The sequence below is a fragment of the Schistocerca cancellata genome, chromosome 2, assembly GCF_023864275.1.
Source record: "Schistocerca cancellata isolate TAMUIC-IGC-003103 chromosome 2, iqSchCanc2.1, whole genome shotgun sequence".
NCBI lineage: Eukaryota > Metazoa > Arthropoda > Insecta > Orthoptera > Acrididae > Schistocerca > Schistocerca cancellata.
This window is the reverse complement of record NC_064627.1, coordinates 559198103-559216645: the sequence shown is the minus strand read 5'-3', so window position 1 is coordinate 559216645 and position 18543 is coordinate 559198103. Positions and strand designations below refer to the sequence as shown.

General features: G+C 42.6%; 1 protein-coding gene across 1 annotated transcript in view; it reads left to right on the top strand.

Annotated features, from left to right (window-relative positions):
- Window positions 1-6858: 6858 nt before the first annotated feature.
- LOC126156388 (uncharacterized) overlaps window positions 6859-18543 on the top strand; it is a 40146-nt gene continuing 28461 nt past the window's right edge. The window contains exons 1-2 of the mRNA XM_049916306.1: window positions 6859-6999; window positions 12371-12655. Of these exons, the coding sequence (XP_049772263.1) occupies window positions 6859-6999; window positions 12371-12655 (426 nt within the window). The remainder of the gene's footprint in view (window positions 7000-12370; window positions 12656-18543) is intronic.

Below are 18543 nucleotides of genomic sequence, written 5' to 3'. Positions count from 1 at the left end.
TCCCACACGTACTCGATGGCCTTAAGTAGGGGGAATGAGCAGGCCAGTCCATCTGCCGAATATCCTCATGTTCCAAGAGGTGCTCCACCTGCGCTTTTTGATGAGGCTGTGCATTGTCATCCATACAAATGAAGAGCCGAATGCACCCTTCAAAAGATGCACATGGTGTACAGTGTCACAATAACATTGCCCAGCGAGTGTACCGTGTCCAAAGATTCGGAGTTCAGGACACTGTACTACATTATGCCTACTCAGAACATAGCACATGGACCACCAAAACGATCATGTTCCACAACGTTCCTGGGTGTATAAAGTGTTCCCAACTTTCGCCATATGAGAGTACGCCCTGCATTGTCGAACAATATCGTTTTGGTGGCCCGGATATTATGGTGTCAGGAGGTGTAATATTGCATGAGCGTACTGACCAAATCACTGTACACTGTACATTCACCTGTCAACGTTATTGTGACACTGTGCTCCTTCCGCTTGTGCTTTTTCTCAGTGTTTCAGTCGGTCCTGACTTTATTTTTACTGATGTCAATGCACACCCACGTCGAACAGCGCAGGTGGAGGAGCTCTTTGAACGAGAGGATATTCGGTGAATGGACCAGCCTGCCCGATCCCCCAACTGATATCCCATCGAGCAGGTTTGGAATGCGTTGGAGAGACGTACTGCAGAACGCTCACATGCATCGACGAGCATTTAGCAGTTATCAATCGCGCTGGTGTAGAAATAGGATGCTCACCACAAGAATTCCTTACGTACCTCGTTGCAGAGGTTGCACTGAATTCCATGGTGTAGTGAAAGGATTTTAAGGTGCAAATTACGGTCAGAAAAGAGGGAGAAGGTTCTCAAAATACACGCAAAAAGATGCAAAAAATGTGCTGATCAAAATTACTTAATTTGGATATAAATCAGCTACAGTAACTTCATTTGTCTCATTTACAGAGTTCTGTTGTACTGGATTACACGCTATGTAACCGTCACTTTGAACTGGAAGATTTTAAAATTTCTGGTAAGATCTTATGAGACCAAACTGCTGAGGTCATCGGTCCCAAAACTTACACACTACTTAATCTAACTTACTCTAACTTACGCTAAGGACAGCACACACAACCATGCCCAAGGAACGACTCGAACCCCTGACGGGGGGAGCCGCGCGGACCATGACAAGACGCCCCAGACTGCGAGGCTACCCCGCGCAGCCCTCTTTGAATTCAGTAGCTCCTTCTACTACAGAGATACTTCGCTCGAAATTCAGAAAAACCATGGAGCATGTCTTTTTCAGCAACTGTAATGGAAGTTCAAAGTTGCAAAGGTTTCAAAAGGCTCAAACTTAATTCGAATTTGTCTTTAGTATATCGAGCAAAGATTTCCCTAACACTCGTCAACTTCTTCCACTGTTCCTCCTCCTCCATTCCTTTTTCTCACAAACTTTCAATCATATCAGGCAAATATTTGCAGCCATAAGCTGCTAAAAGTTCCAACTCTCGGGCTTTGTTGTTCACTAATTTATTTATTTATCAGGTCAAAATACAGAAATATTATATATATATATATATATATATATATATATATATATATATATATATATATATATATACAGTATATAAGTGTTGACATAATTTTACATAAAAGAAGACTACCAAAAATTGGACACTTGAAGTGCATTTGGTGTAGCTCTCATAAGGGTGGTTGGTGATGAGGAACACTGAAGGAAATGGCTGTTAGCCTGCTCAACGCCACACTAGCAAAGAAGTGAGTCCACAGAGAAACCCCAGGTCTGCATACTGGTCTTGCATCTTGTTGTGTACATGAAAGGAGCCTCCCCAAAGATTGCAACGTTTAATGATAAGTACAGATATATGAATTGCAATCGGGCGTTCCCCGGGCAATTTCAGAATCCAACTCAGAATGACCTGGTGGCTGATCCTTTCATACCAAAAGGAGTTGACTAATTATTGGGCCTGCTTGATGGCTGTTGCCTGCACTGAGTCTAGGACACATATAAAGTGTCTGATTTTGTCAAAGTTTTCGCACAAGAAAACTGCGCCTCTTATTCAAGTACCCAACCTTGTGATGTCAGGGAACTGTGAAAGGTGGAGCCCTGTTAATCCTTGACGTAAAACTTGACAATTGGGAGCCTTTACCAGAATCTTCTTCAGAGCAGTAGTGAAGTCATTTACCCTGCGGTAATTTTCCCTGATATTTTCCCAGTTGTGATGTAGATCATGTGCAATACATGTGACATGGTTGAGGTTAGGGTACATGCCCTTCAATTGTTGTAAAGCCGAAGGCATGTCACGCCGGCCGCGGTGGTCTAGCGGTTCTGGCGCTGCAGTCCGGAACCGCGGGACTGCTACGGTCGCAGGTTCGAATCCTGCTCGGGCATGGGTGTGTGTGATGTCCTTAGGTTAGTTAGGTTTAAGTAGTTCTAAGTTCTAGGGGACTTATGACCTAAGATGTTGAGTCCCATAGTGCTCAGAGCCATTTGAACCATTTTTCGAAGGCATGTCAGGTGCTATCCAAAATTTTTGGGACTGGTGCTGCCATCTGTTGAAAACCGTACCTTTGGACTAGTGGTGACCATCACCCTCGAAGTAGTTCCCATCCACAAAACATTTTCTGAAAGTCCTGTTGTTTGAGGGTGTTTCTCACCGCCAGCAATGCTTCTTGAATCCTCTCAAGAGTGTCGAATCGACGGCCTTTCAACTTGAGTTTCTATATTGGGAATAGCGCGAGGTCGCAAGGTGCCAAATCTGGCGAGTACAGTGCGTGGAGTACAGCGGCCATCTTGTTTTTTGCCAAAAAGGACCTGGTGAGCAAGGACGTGTGACAGGGCGCGTTGTCGTGATACAGCAGCCAGATTCCTTGACGCCAAAGTTCAGGCCAATGTCGCCGCACGTTTTCACGGAGCCCGTAGGCCAAACGCCACACTAGTGCGCAGAATTCACTGTTTGGTTGGATGGGACGAATTCTTTGTGCACAATTCCCTTGGTATCAAAGAAAATGATGATCATGCTCTTCACTTTGCCCTTCACATGTCTCCCATTTTGGTTGTTGGAGTGCCCGGGCTCTTCCACTGGGACGATTGTTGCTTTGTCTCTGGCAGTCGTAGTTGGCGGAAACCAAGGATATTGCTACGTCAACTATAAGGCCTCCTGCAGTTGTGGTCGGGTTGACTTAAATGGTTACAGGATTCCATTGTAAAAACGTGAAACCATCACTTTACTTTCCCCAGTACAAGCAAACCTCCATTGAAAATTTCATGACAGCTTCCACCTGGTTGAAAGATATCTGTAGTCTCCCATTCTGGTATCTGAGCGGAAACTACTCGGGAGAAGCTACTAGACAAAACGAGGATGCTTTTTATTGAATGATAGGAGCTAAGGCACTGCATGAAATTAGAAAATCAAAAGGTATAGGGTGAAATGATGTGCCCAAATATTTTAGGTAAAAGTAAAATGCAATGACCAAAAGTTTAATATATATTGAGTGAGGGTCATAGTATTATTTACAATGGATCCATTAAAAGTAGAACAAGATTAGGCATAATAATGAATAGAGAAACTAGCAATAGAGTAAAAGGTGATCTTGTTATCCGGTACCATATTTTTTATGACCAATACTTTTACTCAATCTTACATAGCTGCGAGTAGTGCATCATTGCTTGTAGACATGCTGGAAAGGCCACGTTGACATACCAACATTTTGTATATCATAACAAGCACAGACCACAGTTCTAAATATTTAACCTCTGGAGGAGGTCGAGTAGATGCTACAACTTATAATAAATGTTAGATCAGTTTCAGTAAAATACTTGAACCCTAGGAGTACCAACATATTTTCCATAATGTGCATTGCAAGGGGGCTACTTTACGCACATCCTAAAAAAAAATTAAAAGTCGTTACTTGTTGCTGACTTATATTAGCAACATGCATTTTAAAGAAGTTCTGGTGTGTAAATAGAGTCTAGAACCAGAAAACATCTTTTCCCATGCTCTTAGCAATACCAATGTATTTTCAATGACGTGTATTACCAAGCTGGAGGTATTTTATGACTATGACAAAAAAATTTTAAAGAGGGAAATTTCGTTCATTTCGTTGACTTTTATTTACGACACTGTCCTTGATGAGATTTTGATTTGTAAGTAAGGTCCCCAACTTGAAAGTATTGAATAACGTTCATTGTGGAAAGTAACATCTGCTACTTTAGCGTTAAACCTTTGGGTTCAGTTTAACTGAAAATTTTAAACATTTAAAGAATCTGGTTAAAGAATTCATTAAAAACATTAAATATATTTTTTCCAAAATTTTAAAAGTAACTGACTGGATTACAATATTTTGAAAATATTGCGTGGGTTAATACAGAATATTTAATGTTGCTAGACATCCATGTCAATATGAAGGATGATACACATTTGATACAATTGCAAAACACCCTGATGATCTGTTCTTTACTTCAATAATAGCGCTGCACTGTAGCAATTACTTTTAGTCTTGTACAGACTTACAGTCAAATATCAGTTAACTTTAACTACGAACTTTGGAACACTGTTCTGAGTAGTTACACAAGCTCCCTCCTGGATCTGAATGGCGATGAGGTTGCTATCAGAATCGGCTATCAGAGTGGGCTGTCAAAGAATGGAGAGAGCTGTGATGCGCTCCGACGTAAGTAGAGTTCCAACAGCAACGGCGTAGGAACCTTTCGAGGGCATGTCCTCGTCAACATGTCTCATACGTGGCTACGGGTGGCAACTAGAGATGGGCAGAACTGTTCTTTTCAGAGATTGGATCAGAACTGTTCACTCCCTGAAATGAATTAGCTCTTTTTCATGACTCACCACTCATTTACAATAGAAAATAAATGGAAGGCACATTGCCCTTTAAACTTGGTTTATTCCAGTACTATACCTGTATTTTGATCTTATTTGATCCTATTTTGAAGTAACACAGATAATGAGTAAGAATTTTGTATTGTTTATTGAAATTTCCACGATATGTCAAAGTTTTTGATTATTGATTTATTTTGCACTATCGTGGTTTTTTGGGTGATCGGAAAATGTTGTAACTTGAGATTTACATTAACAATATATTTGGCTATAATGTATTAAAATTTCATTAACCTCATACAAATACATCGCAAGCCATATATTTTTAAAGTGAACGTTTCCTTCCGAAGACGCCTAAAATCGCAAAATCCGTACCAGAATAAGAAAAAAAATATAAATTTGACTGTAAAACGAAAGTGCTGCATATAGCCTTACGCAGAATAAAACAAGGAAAATATTGGTGTATCACATTTTGCGATACGTTTATCGGTTCGCTCGTAATTAAAGCGTAAATTCGAGTGTCCATAATAAAAATCCTATAGTAAGAGGAGTCATCAGGAACCTAATCTAATCAGTTTAAACAAATAAAAATAAAATAAAAACAATTGATGTATACATAACATAATAATGTAATATACATAGCGGTATTACTACGAAGAACAATATCCAGTGGGGACGAACTCCGATGCAGAGGCGCTGAGTTGAGTAGGTCGAGCCGCGAGCTGTATTACTGCATGAGCTGAGACCGCAGAGACCAGAGTGACACCTGAGTCGCTTTGCTCAACGCTCTGGCTAGAGTCGAGACGGTGGGGTGAGCGTTGAGCGGGCGAGTTCCGAGGGTGGGGGGAGCGGTGAACTCACCCACTCCGAGACAAATCGTCCGTTCCCTTGCGAGCAGGTTTTTGCAAGTAGTTCCTATGTTATCCGCTAGGTGGCTCTCTGTCCTGTTGCTTGCATCAACTGCCCAGAGGGCAGGACGTGCGACTGAAACGATCGCCGACAGAGTGTGATGCGAAGTTAAGCTGCACCAGACACTGCACACGGCAGACGACGCACAGAGACGGCACGGCATATGTGAAACACAAAATCCAATGGGGCACTGCACAATGCAGGCAGCCAAGGTAGAAGCAGGGCAGAGGCCGGCGCTGGCTGTGTTGTGTGGCGTGCACTGTGCTCTGACCAGCAGAGGCGCTGCTGATATGCTCCGTCTCTCTCTCTCTCTCTCTCTCTCTCTCTGCCGTGGGAAACGTTTGGAGCTACCGTTTTTTTTTCTGAATCACTGATTGTTCACTCCTTTGAAAGATTCAACTCTATGAATTAGTTCAAGAGCGGATCCCCTATCTCTAGTGGCAACCACTGTCTTTAGTTCAGGGTTTCGTCGTGAGATACCAACTTTACTACGGAACCTCACTCTTCAGACGACACTACATAACATATTCGGCAACTTCATTCAAGGTGTGGTCATGGGGACGTCCAGCAATAGGTCCTTTGTACCATTTTTTCCACGTCTCCGCTCAACCGATCTTATTGCTTTGATTCCATACAGCCGGCTGGAATGTACGCACCACTACAGTGACAAGACCTACCCCAAGGCCGCTGAAACTTTGCACTTGACGTTTTCGTTTCAAGTTGGCAGCGTAACAGGTTAGCAAGTGTAGAACGAGAAACGCGAGGCACTAGGCTTGGGACGTGAACCAATCCCACGGTGATAATCGCTGACGGTCGTGACGTCATACCCCCACATTGACGGCTTTGTTCGGTGTGAACGTAAACGACGTACATTGCTTATCGTTTCTACAGAGTGCTTGCGTTGGACTGTGCTTTGCTCCAATGTAGTTCAGAAAATTCTGATACTCGAAAAAACTTCGTTCGTCTAATGACAATCCTTTGCGTCAAGGCGTGCCACTGGGCAGCGAGACAATGAAGTTACTACAGAGAACACGTGAGTTGTACGAGCAAGAGAAAGAATACTTAAGTATTCATGGACAACCATCAGTTCTTGTGCAGAGGCTGAGAGATGCAGACATGAGCCTTAACGATTCGGAGCCGTCTGGATCAGCTAAGAAGAAAAAGCAGCCTCACCCTGCCACCTACATAGATTCTTTCAAGACTGGTGCAACTCACAGGCGTATTTATGCTTACTACAGCAGGAACGAGCATCCTACGGTAGCAAAGTTACTAGTGTCGCTAAAAGAAAATGAACTTTTCAGGGGTGGGAAAACGTCACTAAAACTGTGCTGAAAAGTACGGATTTCCGTTAGAAAGCGCTAGACGAACGCCAAGTCCTATTAGAAAAGGTGCATATTGAAAAGCTCAAAGTATATTCTTGAAAAAAATTGGGGGCAAGGACATTCATTCGATAAGTATTTGTGGTGACGACCTTGAAGACGGTTTTGGCGCAAAATTCCAACTACAATGACGATGGGGAACTGGATGGAATTGCGCCATTTTCTCCATAAAATGGTGAGTAAAGAGCAACGAATATCTGTTTTTTATTGCCTTATTGTCATTATTAGACGTAGAGTGAAAAGTTACAATCTCGGTTGTTACTTATTTTGTAAACTCTGTTCCGCATTGTTTTCAAGATATCGGTCATCATCAAATGCTTATTTTCTGTATTTCCTTGCTCCATTATCGAAAGCGTGTGCTTCATTATGATTATATGTACGGTAAAATTTTGTAGAGCGCCATATACATTGTTATGTAGTTGTTTATTTGCTGTCATTGTGGTAGCAAGTTCTTATTTATACTGTTATTGCTCAATAGCTTACATTTATAAGATGGAACAGAAAACCGTATCGTGTAGAGGCTGCCGTTGCGACATTGCTATTGCAGTCTAGCCAACACAACTTGATGTAATGCGAACCGTCAAGTGCAATTGGAGAGTCAGATGACCTGGACAATTCTACACCATCTACAGCTCTCCAAAGCGACCGGTTTGTCTTTGAAGGGAGTAGCTAATATTTGATCTGGCGAGCTCAGTTTTAATGAAATGGCAGCTAAAATTGAAGAAGAGAAAGTAGCCGAAACGTTGCAACTGACTCAATTTGAAGATACTACTAACTCAGAGTACCTTGGAAGTACACATTGGAAAAGAAATAAACACATACCATGAAGTTTTTTAAAAAACTTTCTCCTCGTGTAACGTGTGCTTCAGATATCTTATTCAACTGCTGAGCAAATAGGAGTGTTGGCTGGCCCTGTGCTGCGCAAGTGAACAGTGACGTGAAACAAAACAATCTTAACGAAATACTGAATTTGAAATAACGAAAATGAATGTAATTAAATACCAAAAGAAGCTAAATACGTACTCAGTGCAAACTGACACTATGATGTGCTCATGTTACGGTTACTCCTGAGGCTAAAAGAATAGCTTGAAGTATCGAAAGTTATGTTACATAAAATGCAATATCTGATTTGAAATATCTACGAAATAAAATACTACTCAACGCGTTAAAAACAGCCGTTTTAGATAACTGTTCACTATAAATTAATCTGCGTACTTAGCACAACACGTGGAAATTCTGACTACCTACTGTTTACTCACAAGAATGCAAAGTCAGATCTGCCCTGAAATAAAAGTAACGTAGCTCATGGTGAGCATACCGTTTTGTATCTGGTGCGCTGACGTTCTCGAAAGCAGTTTGAAATTAGCAAATGCAGCAGCTAAAGACAAATACTCTATTCTAAAGTTTTCTTTGCTTGTCAGAAACAATCTGTGGGCTGCGTGTGGAGTAAGGCGCTCTCCATACATGAAAAATATTTTAACTTTACGAAGAATGATGGAATAGGTTTCTACTTTAAAGAGAAGTGTTCTTGAAAAATTAAACACTGATTATTGGTAGCATTCTCCCGTTACAAAAATTACAGATGTTTCAGCCAACTGCGTAATTTGTGACATAATGGAAAGAACGAGATCACATTAATATAAATTATGAATATTATTAGTTACGTAAAAGACAAAGAGAACAGCTGACGCTGGTCAAGAAATTTAAATACCGAGGCTCTTTCGTGCAAAGTGATGGAGGACTGGAGGCCGAAATAGAGCACAGGATAAATATGGATGGATGAACTGGAGGAAACTGAGCGGAGTACTGTGTGATAAGAAGGTTAGCTGCAGAATGAAAGGAAAGCTTTACAAGTCTGTGGTGAGGCATGCGATGCTGTATAGTGCAGAAACTTGGCCAATTACCAAAGTCCAAGAGGAAAAGATGGAAGTGGCAGAAATGAGAATGTTAAGGTGGATGAGTGGGGTGACACGAAAGGATAGACTAAGGAATGAGTACATCAGGGGAACAGTGAAAGTGGGGCCATAGGGAAGAAGATCCAAGAAAGTAGGCTAAGATGGTATGGACATGTGCAGAGAAGAGGGGAGTACTACGTAGGGAGAAAATTTGAAGACCTAGAAATCGGAGGATTAAAGAGAAGAGGAAGACCGAAACTGAGATGGAAAGACAAGGTAGCAGGTGACGTACAGGAGAAAGGATGGCCCAGAGAAGAAGCACTGGATAGGCATTTATGGAAGAGAAGGATCCAGCAAAGCAACGCCGACCCCACATGACGTGGGAAAAGGCTGAGATGATGATGGTGATGAAAAGACGAAAATTTCCTTCAATTGATAGTTCCGACAAACAAAAATTTCATCCTTCCACTTGCATGTGTTACCTTGAAATAGGCCTCCATAATGCTTATCCGTCAATATGATCAATAAAATATCTTTAGAAACAAGTTTTCATCTCCATAATAAAGTATTCCAGGTAATTTCTTCCCAGGCTTGCAAATATCATTTATCCTTCTTTAAAACTCAGTAGCCCGCTACTATGCCTCAAATAACAATGCTCCGACGCCGCACAAACTGACTGGGGACCAAGCGCGCCGCGCTTATGCATCTTTGTCCGGGTACAGTAAAGGTAAATTATTTGCAGTGGCAGAAAACCTATGAAAACCTTACAAGTGAAGCAATAACTGTTCAGCGTGGCTTTCGAACTAGGTATGTTGTGGATCCTGCTAGAGCACAGAGCATTAGACGATGGCATGAAAAACTGCGAGAAACAGGTTGTTTGTATAAAGGCAAACCACCGGGCCGTCCCCGATTTTCTGACACAGGCGTCGAACGCATCCGCGATAGTTTCGCAAGGAGTCCGCAGAAATCCGTTCGCCCTGCAGCTCGACAGCTCAACGTGCACCCGACGTCCGTCTGGCGTGTGTTGCGTCGACGTTTACACTTGAAAAATGGTTCAAATGGCTCTAAGCACTATGGGACTTAACATGTGAGGTCATCAGTCCCCTAGACTTAGAACTACTTAAATCTAACTAACCTAAGGACATCACACACATCCATGCCCGAGGCAGGATTCGAACCTGCGAGCCAGCCGCTGTGACCGAGCAGTTCTAGGCGCTTCAGTCTGGAACCGCGCGACCGCTACGGTCGCAGGTTCGAATCCTGCCTCGGGCATGGATGAGTGTGATGTCCTTAGGTTAGTTAGGTTTAAGTAGTTCTAAGTTCTAGGGGACTGACGACCTCAGATGTTAGGTACCATAGTGCTCAGAGCCATTTGAACCATTTTTTTTTTTTTTTTAGAACCTGCGACTTTAGCAGCAGTGCTGTTCCGGACTGGAGCGCCTAAAACCGCTCTACCACAGCGACCGGCTTTACACATGAAACCATGCAAAATTTAGCTACTGCAAGCTCTTCGTGAAGGTGACAAACTACAATGTGTGGAGTTCTGTAATTTCGTTCTTGGCAAGATGGTGGATGACTATTTCTTCCGCGCTTAGTGTTTAGTGACGAGGCGACACTCCATTTAAATAGAAAGATGAACCGTCTTAATATGAGAATATGGGGTACGGAACAACCACATGAAGTTGTACAACAAGAGAGGAACTGCCTGAAATTTAATGTGTTTTGTGCAGTTTCACGGGAAAAGGTGTATGGTCCATTTTTATTTGCTGAGAACACTGTTACAGGAAGCGCATATCTCGATATGCTTGAGAACTTTTTTTCCCACAGTTGGAGACTGATTCGAAAGACTTCATTTAGCAACAGGATGGGGCATCGCCACTCTGGCGTGTGGAAGTGCGGGAATTTTTGAATCAAAGGATTACTGAACGATGGATCGGTCGCACTGGACCAGAGTATTCAGCCTTACATTACTGGCCTCCAAGGTCACCGGATCTGACTGTATATGATTATTTCTTGTGGGTATATACAAAAGACTCTCTTTATTTGCCTCTGTTATCATCAACAATGAATGAACTGGGACAAAGCATAACAGCAGCTGTGCAAGCTGTCAGGACAAGCTCGCTGCAGTGTGAGAACAATCTGAATACCGCATTGACATGTGCCGTGCATCTCATCATCATCATCATCATCATCATCATCAGTGTTCTGCCTAAAGGCAGGTTTTCACATGGTAGTTCTCCAGGCTGTCCGGTCTTCTGCCATCCCCTTCAGGTCTGCATAATTTCCTCTTCCCTTTATGTCATCTATCACCTTGAATCTCCTTCTTCCTCTCAGCCTTCTCCCACAAACCAATCCTTCGATAGCATCTAGTAGCAAGCACTCCCTTCTCAATAAATGTGCCAACCAGTTGTTTTTCCTTTCCCTTACAACCTTCAGCAGACATCTTCTCTCACCAACCCTTTCCAATACTCTTTCATTACTCACTCTTTCCATCCAGCTAATTCTCTCCATTCTCCTCGACATCAACGTCTCAAATGCTTCTAACCTTTTTTTCATCCTCTCGTCTCAGTGTCCATGTTTCTGCCCCATATAGTGCCACACTCCAGACAAAACAACCTCGTCTAACACCTCGTCCAATGCTGCTTCCTTCTGACATTTTATTTCCAATCCTTATCCTTACTTTCTGGTGCAAATATAGATTCTGTAACAGTCGTCTCTCTCTCCAATCTACTCCTTTCCTCTTCAAGATATCCATCAGCTTGTTCCACTGAACTTTGTCAAAAGCCTTCTCTAAATCTATAAAAACAGCAAAGATTTCTCTACCCTTTTCCATATATCTTTCCCCTATAGTTCTTAGCAGGCCAATAGCATCTCTTGTTCCTTTTCCTCTTCTAAATCCGAACTGCTCCTCTGCAATCCCTCTGTCCAGCTTGCCATATAACCTTCTATTCAACACTCTCAGCAAGACTTTAGCTGCATGAGAAATTAGACTGATGGTCCGGTGCTCTTCACATTTTTTAGTGTGCATCTTAAGGGGGGCGTATTGAAAACCTATGAAAAAGTATGAAAAAATCTTTTCGAGTTTTCCTTACATCAAAAACCAAAATGCATTGTATATATTTATAAGCTTCTGAAATGCAGACGTGCCAAATCGGATGACTGTTTTTGATACACACTGTATATTCGCCATTCTCAACCCAGTTGTTATTTTTAGCATATTTTTCTTCATCTTCCTGCCCTCTATCTTTCCTTTTTTCAAGCATTTATATATTCTTCTTGTTAATGCTGTACTTAACGGTTATTGCGTTTAATTTCCGAAATCTATATTATTGTATTGTTGTACTTAATTTTCAGAGTAATTATTTGCTATGTTGTTGGAGTGGTGATGTTAAAGAGGGCATTATCGCGTGCACAGTACTAAATGAGACCACTCGCAGGTCTGAGGTGTGCCGCCTGGAGCAGGACGTTCTGGGCCTGCGCGACCTGCTGTCTCGGCGCGAGGAGAGCTGGCGCCGCGCCAAGGCGCGCGAGCTGGAAGCGCGCAAGAAGATCGCCTCGCTCAGCACCGAGCTGGCCACGGTGCGGCAGCTGGCGCAGATGCGCCGCAACCAGTCCGACGAGCTGGCGCACCGCCTGCAGGTAGCCTCATCTGTTTACTTGTGAGGCTCACGGCTGGCCCGGTGGGGAGGCCTTTACAGGTGACAAAAAGTCATGGGACAGCGATACGCACGTATACAGACGACAGTACTATCGCTTACACAGTGTATAAGCGATAGGTGGATCAAAACAAAATGTCCAGACACTCTGTGACCAAAATGGTACTGAAACAGAGGATGACAGACTAAAGGCCGAAATACTAAATGTCTTTTTCCAAAGCTGTTTCACAGAGGAAGGCCGGCCGAAGTGGCCGTGCGGTTAAAGGCGCTGCAGTCTGGAACCGCAAGGCCGCTACGGTCGCAGGTTCGAATCCTGCATCGGGCATCGATGTTTGTGATGTCCTTAGGTTAGTTAGGTTTAACTAGTTCTAAGTTCTAGGGGACCAATGACCTCAGCAGTTGAGTCCCATAGTGCTCAGAGCCATTTGAACCATTTTTGAACCACAGAGGAAGACTGCACTGTACTTCCTTCTCTAGACTGTCGCACAGATGACAAAATGGTAGATATCGAAATAGACGACAGAGGGATAGAGAAACAATTAAAATCGCTCAGAAGAGGAAATGCTGCTGGGCTTGATGGGATACCAGTTCAGTTTTACACAGGGTACGCGAGGGAACTTGCCCCCCTTCTTGCAGCGTTGTACCGTAGGTCTCTACAAGAGCGTAGCGTTCCAAAGGATTGGAAAAGGGCACAGGTTATCCCCGTTTTCAAGAAGGGACGTAGAACAGATGTGCAGAACTATACACCTATATCTCTAACGTCGATCAGTTGTAGAATTTTGGAACACGTATTATGTTCGAGTATGACTTTTTCTGGAACTTAGAAATCTACTCTGTAGGAATCAGCATGGGTTTCGAAAAAGACGATCGTGTGAAACCCAGCTCACGCTATTCGTTCATGAGACTCAGAGGGTCATAGACACGGGTTCCCAGGTAGATTCTGTGTTTCTTGACTTCCGCAAGACGTTCGATACGGTTCCCCAAAGTCGTTCACTGAACAAAGTAAGAGCATATGGACTATCAGACCAATTGTGTGATTGGATTGAAGAGTTCCTAGATAACAGAACGCAGCATGTCATTCTCAATGGAGAGAAATCTTCCGAAGTAAGAGTGATTTCAGGTGTGCCGCAGGGGAGGACTCAAGCAGTATATTGCTTCCTCCTACGTATATCTCGCGAAGAGACCATGAGGATAAAATCAGAGAGATTAGAGCCCACACAGAGGCATACCGTCAATCCTTCTTTCCATGAACAATACGAGACTGGAAGAGAAGGGAGAACTGATAGAGGTACTCAAGGTACCCTCCGCCACACACCGTCAGGTGGCTTGCGGAGTATGGATGTAGATGTAGATGTAGATATAACAGGGCGGTGCATTGGCGAAGCATTTCTGTTGAGGTACTTCATGTGGAAAGGTTTCCAACGTGATTATGGTCGCACGAGACGAGAATTAAGAGACTTTGAACGCGGAATGATAATTCGAGCTAAACGCATCGGACATTCCATTCCTAAAATCGTTAGGGAATTCAGTAGTCCGAGATCCGCAGTGTCAAGAGAGTGCCGAGAATACCAAATTTCAACCATTACTTCTCACAACGGCAACGAAGTGGCGGACGGCCTTCAGTTAATGACCGAGAGCAGCGGCGTTTGCGTAGAGTTGTCAGTGCTAACAGACAAGCAACAATGCGTGAAATAACCACAGAAATCAATGTGGGACATACGGTGAACGTACCCATTAAGTCAGTGCTGCGAAATTTGGCGTTAAGGGGTACGGAAACGGACGACCGACGCGAATGCCCTTGCTGACAGAACGACATCTCCTGCAGCGCCTCTTCTGGGATCGTGACCACATCGGTTGCAACCTAGACGACTGGAAAACCGTGGCCTGATCAGATGAGGTCCAGATTTAAGCTTGTAAGAGCTGATGGTAGGGTTCGAGCTATTTGGAGACCATTTTGCGGCCTCATGGACTTCATATTCCCAAACAGCGAATGGATGAGTATGCGCCATGTCACTGGGTCACAGTTGATCGCGACTGGTTTAAAGAACATTCTGGACATTTCGAGCAAGTGGTTTGGCCACCCAGAGCGCCTGACATGAATCCCAACAAACATTTATAGGACAAAATCGAGATGCCAGTCCGTGTACGAAATTTTGCACCGGCAACACTTTCGCAGTTACGGGCGGTTGTAGAAGCAGCAGGGCTCAGTTTTTCTACAGGGGACTTCCAACGACTTATTCTGTTCATGCCACGTACAGCTGCTGTACTACGCCGGGAAAAAGGAGGCCCAACACGTTATTAGGAGGTATCCCATGACTTTTGTCACCTCAGTGAATAGTTGACATCAGTTAGACTGCTTGCACATCAGGTGTCTTAAATGAACAATATCATACAGGTGATAGAATGAATGGCTGGGGACAAGAATAAGTATTTTTGATGCTCCACAAGGTTTAATATTAGGTCTACTTTTGTTTCTTCTGGAGGCAAATTATCTTCTACATTATAAACGGGCGGCAAAAAAGGTCATCCTTTAGATAAAAATATTTTAATCACTCTCAATGCAGGTACAAAACAAGTGACATTACACAACATTTGTTTAAAAGTTTGTTGATTTATGTTCTTTAATATATCATTGTGGGCACCACACGATACAATGCAATTTACCAAAATTAATAAGCGACACAGAATTTTGAAATTTTTCTCTCTATAACCTAATGAGATTTTCAGCATATTTTAGACACTCTTAAAGAACACAGTTCAGGCATGTTTGCACTTGATATCATTTTAAGTTTAGGATAGAAACCTATCACGAAAGGTACCATACTGAGCTTACTTTCAATAGGTAGTAAACTATTCAGTTATTTTGTGAAATACATTTTTACAGAAAAATGTTAGAGCACAAATACGAGTCATAAGAAGAATATATGATACTAACCCATGTGCGACAATTGTGAGGAAATAAGTATTTTCGTTATAGACTTGCATGCACATATTTTCCATTACATTGTTTTTGAATGGTTGATTGAATTTTCAGAGGGGATAATGATGTCCGTATTACAAAACTAGAAGAAGTATTGAGTTGAGTTACTCCTACGCTTATAGCGTTTTTGTTTTTCATATTTGTATTCTGGTTGCTCATCCGCAATTGGATCATGAACAACTCCGACCATTCCCGTAATATATCGTTACTGGTGACGAGAAATCGTATCTTTTTGCTAACATAAGCAAAAGAAAGGAATGGTTAACCCCAAACAAAGCACCAACTCCTCGTACGAAGACCTGCGACGATCTTCAAAAGATAATGTTATGCACGTGGTGGAACTGCGACAGTGTGGTGTACTACGAATTGCTTCCCGAGGTGCACCCATCACTGCTGACATTTACTGCTAACAACTGAGACGTCTTGCAGATACATTCCAAGAACAACAGCCAGGAGGACTGCGTGAAATGATGCTACTCAAAGATAACGCCCGTTCGCGTTCTACTAGTCTGACAAAAAACACTATATAGGATTTGGGTTGCGAAGTCATTGCGAACCCACCTTATTCACCCGATCTTGCGCCCTCAGACTTTTACCATTTCCACTCTCTGTCGAACACCTTTAAGGAACTTCCTTTCCGGACGAAAATTCGCTCCGAACATGCCTCGACAAGTTATTCGCCTCAAAACTTCGTGGTTTATACAGTCATGGACTCGAAAAGTTACCCCAGTTTACTGTCGTAAATAGTGAGGGAGAATATATTACTGATGACTAAAGTCTCTGTTATGTGTATTTGTTGTGTTTATTAAACTTACGGGAAAACGCTACTAATTTATGCGCCAACCCAATAATAACCTTTATTATTCTTCTTTAGAAGTGACTGTAGCCTAAAAAGAAGTGAATAATGATGCCACCACAATGTTTGGTCACTTACCAACTGATCTAAAATTCCAGGTAGATAAAATATCCAAGTTTGAGAGCAAGTTAAAAGTATCCTTCAAGACAACTATTACGCCATAGAAGAATTTTCATTTAAAAAGTTGCTGCTTTTTTTGCATTGCACAATAGTTATGTACTTGTGTTATAAAAACATTTTTGTATTGTTATGTAATCTTCTCACAAGCAAATGGTCAGTGTGCAACCATTTTCAAATTGACTCATTCTACACCTTGACGCATTTAACCCGGGAAGTGTTGTCACAGCTCTGTAGACGTATATCTTTGTTGCCTGTAGCCGATTGCTCTTCACAGTTGAAACCTGGCAACAGCGTGCGATCTGTCAGAGATCTTATGCTGTCTCGACTTCAGGTGAACACCAGGCTCTTACACATGTCTCACCTCAGGTACACGCTAAGCAAATCTTTGGTAAACTTTCTCACATTTGCAAATATGGGGTACACTGATTCTGTTCTAGGGGGTGAGTAGGAAACTGAAGACCTTAGAGGTTTAGTCTCTTTAAACCTGTAATCAGCAGTAACAATGAGCCAAATGAAACTTAATCCCCAAACAAGCCAACTACTCGACACCTGTAATGCAACGATCACATCTTTTGTTTTCCCTTCGTACAGCATCTCTGAGTCATTGGCATATCTGTGATAGCTGTGCTCTTTGATTATTAGGGCGCACCTTACAGACTTTTAATTAGGAAAATTATTACTGCATGCTTTACTAATTTGCTCTTGATAATAGTCCACAGTACTACTAGAGACAACAGCTATCGTACCCCTAGTATCATGACACTGATGTAACGATAGTGGAACAAAACCTAAACTTGCAGATGGCGATAGAAAGTGAGGTGACTACAGAACTTAATACGCATCTAGAGAATACAACGTGGAATGAGAACAGGTAGGCCCATAATTATCAAATCTCATGTAAATAAGGAAAAGAAGGAAGGTGGCCTTAACGCCATGTCGACTCAGGGAAACAAGTTGAAAGCAAAGAAGATACTTCACTGGTCCAAGGAGCATCAAACTTGCCAGAAATGGAAACTGCAATGTGGACCAAACAGTCTGCTGTTGCACTGTTTACCTTCACAAGCTCTCGAATGGAAAACACCGTGAGAAACAAACAACTCATTGTGAAGCCTGATGGACCTTCTTTATTGGTTTGAGCGGTCCTTTCATGGTCTCCAATGGATGTTCCCTTCACAATGAAATACAAGATAACTGAAAATGGTTCCTGTGACCAAATTTATTCCATGGTGCCGTCAACATTCCCGACAGAGAACTGTATCATTCAAGATGATAATACTCCACTGACATGGCTGGAAAGTCGAAGACTTATTTGTTGAGCACGATTACCTCGTTTCGGTGTGCCGCAAACAATAAACATCGATGTAATCGAGCTGTTCTGACCAGTACTGGGCCAACAAAACAAAGATACGTACCTTTCCCACAACAACCCTTAAGCAAATACAATAGGTTAATTGTGACATCAGCCGCCCACTGTGGTCGAGCGGTTCTAGGCGTTTCAGTACGTAACCACGCGGTTGGTTCGGTCGCAGATTCGAATCCTGCCTTGGGTAGGATGTGTGTGATGTCCTTAGGTTAGTTAGGTTTAAGTAGTTCTAAGTCGAGAGGACTGATGACCTCTGATTTTAAGTCCCATACTGCTTAAGAGCCTTTGTGACATTCATCTGTATTCAGGAGATTTCCACGAGGTTTCGGGATGTCTTCAACGTCAAAACGTATCCACACACCGTACCAGATTGCAATGCTCCACTCGTCCCACAATATCGGCCGGGATAGCTGACTCCCCAAACAGGATTCGTGGATGTTTTCGGACAGAGAAAGACATTAAATCGTTTAGTAACCACACACAGACTTAATAATGCGAAGTTGGTAAAGATGTAGCCACTGTAGGTGATTGCTGGCAGCGGGTATCATGGGA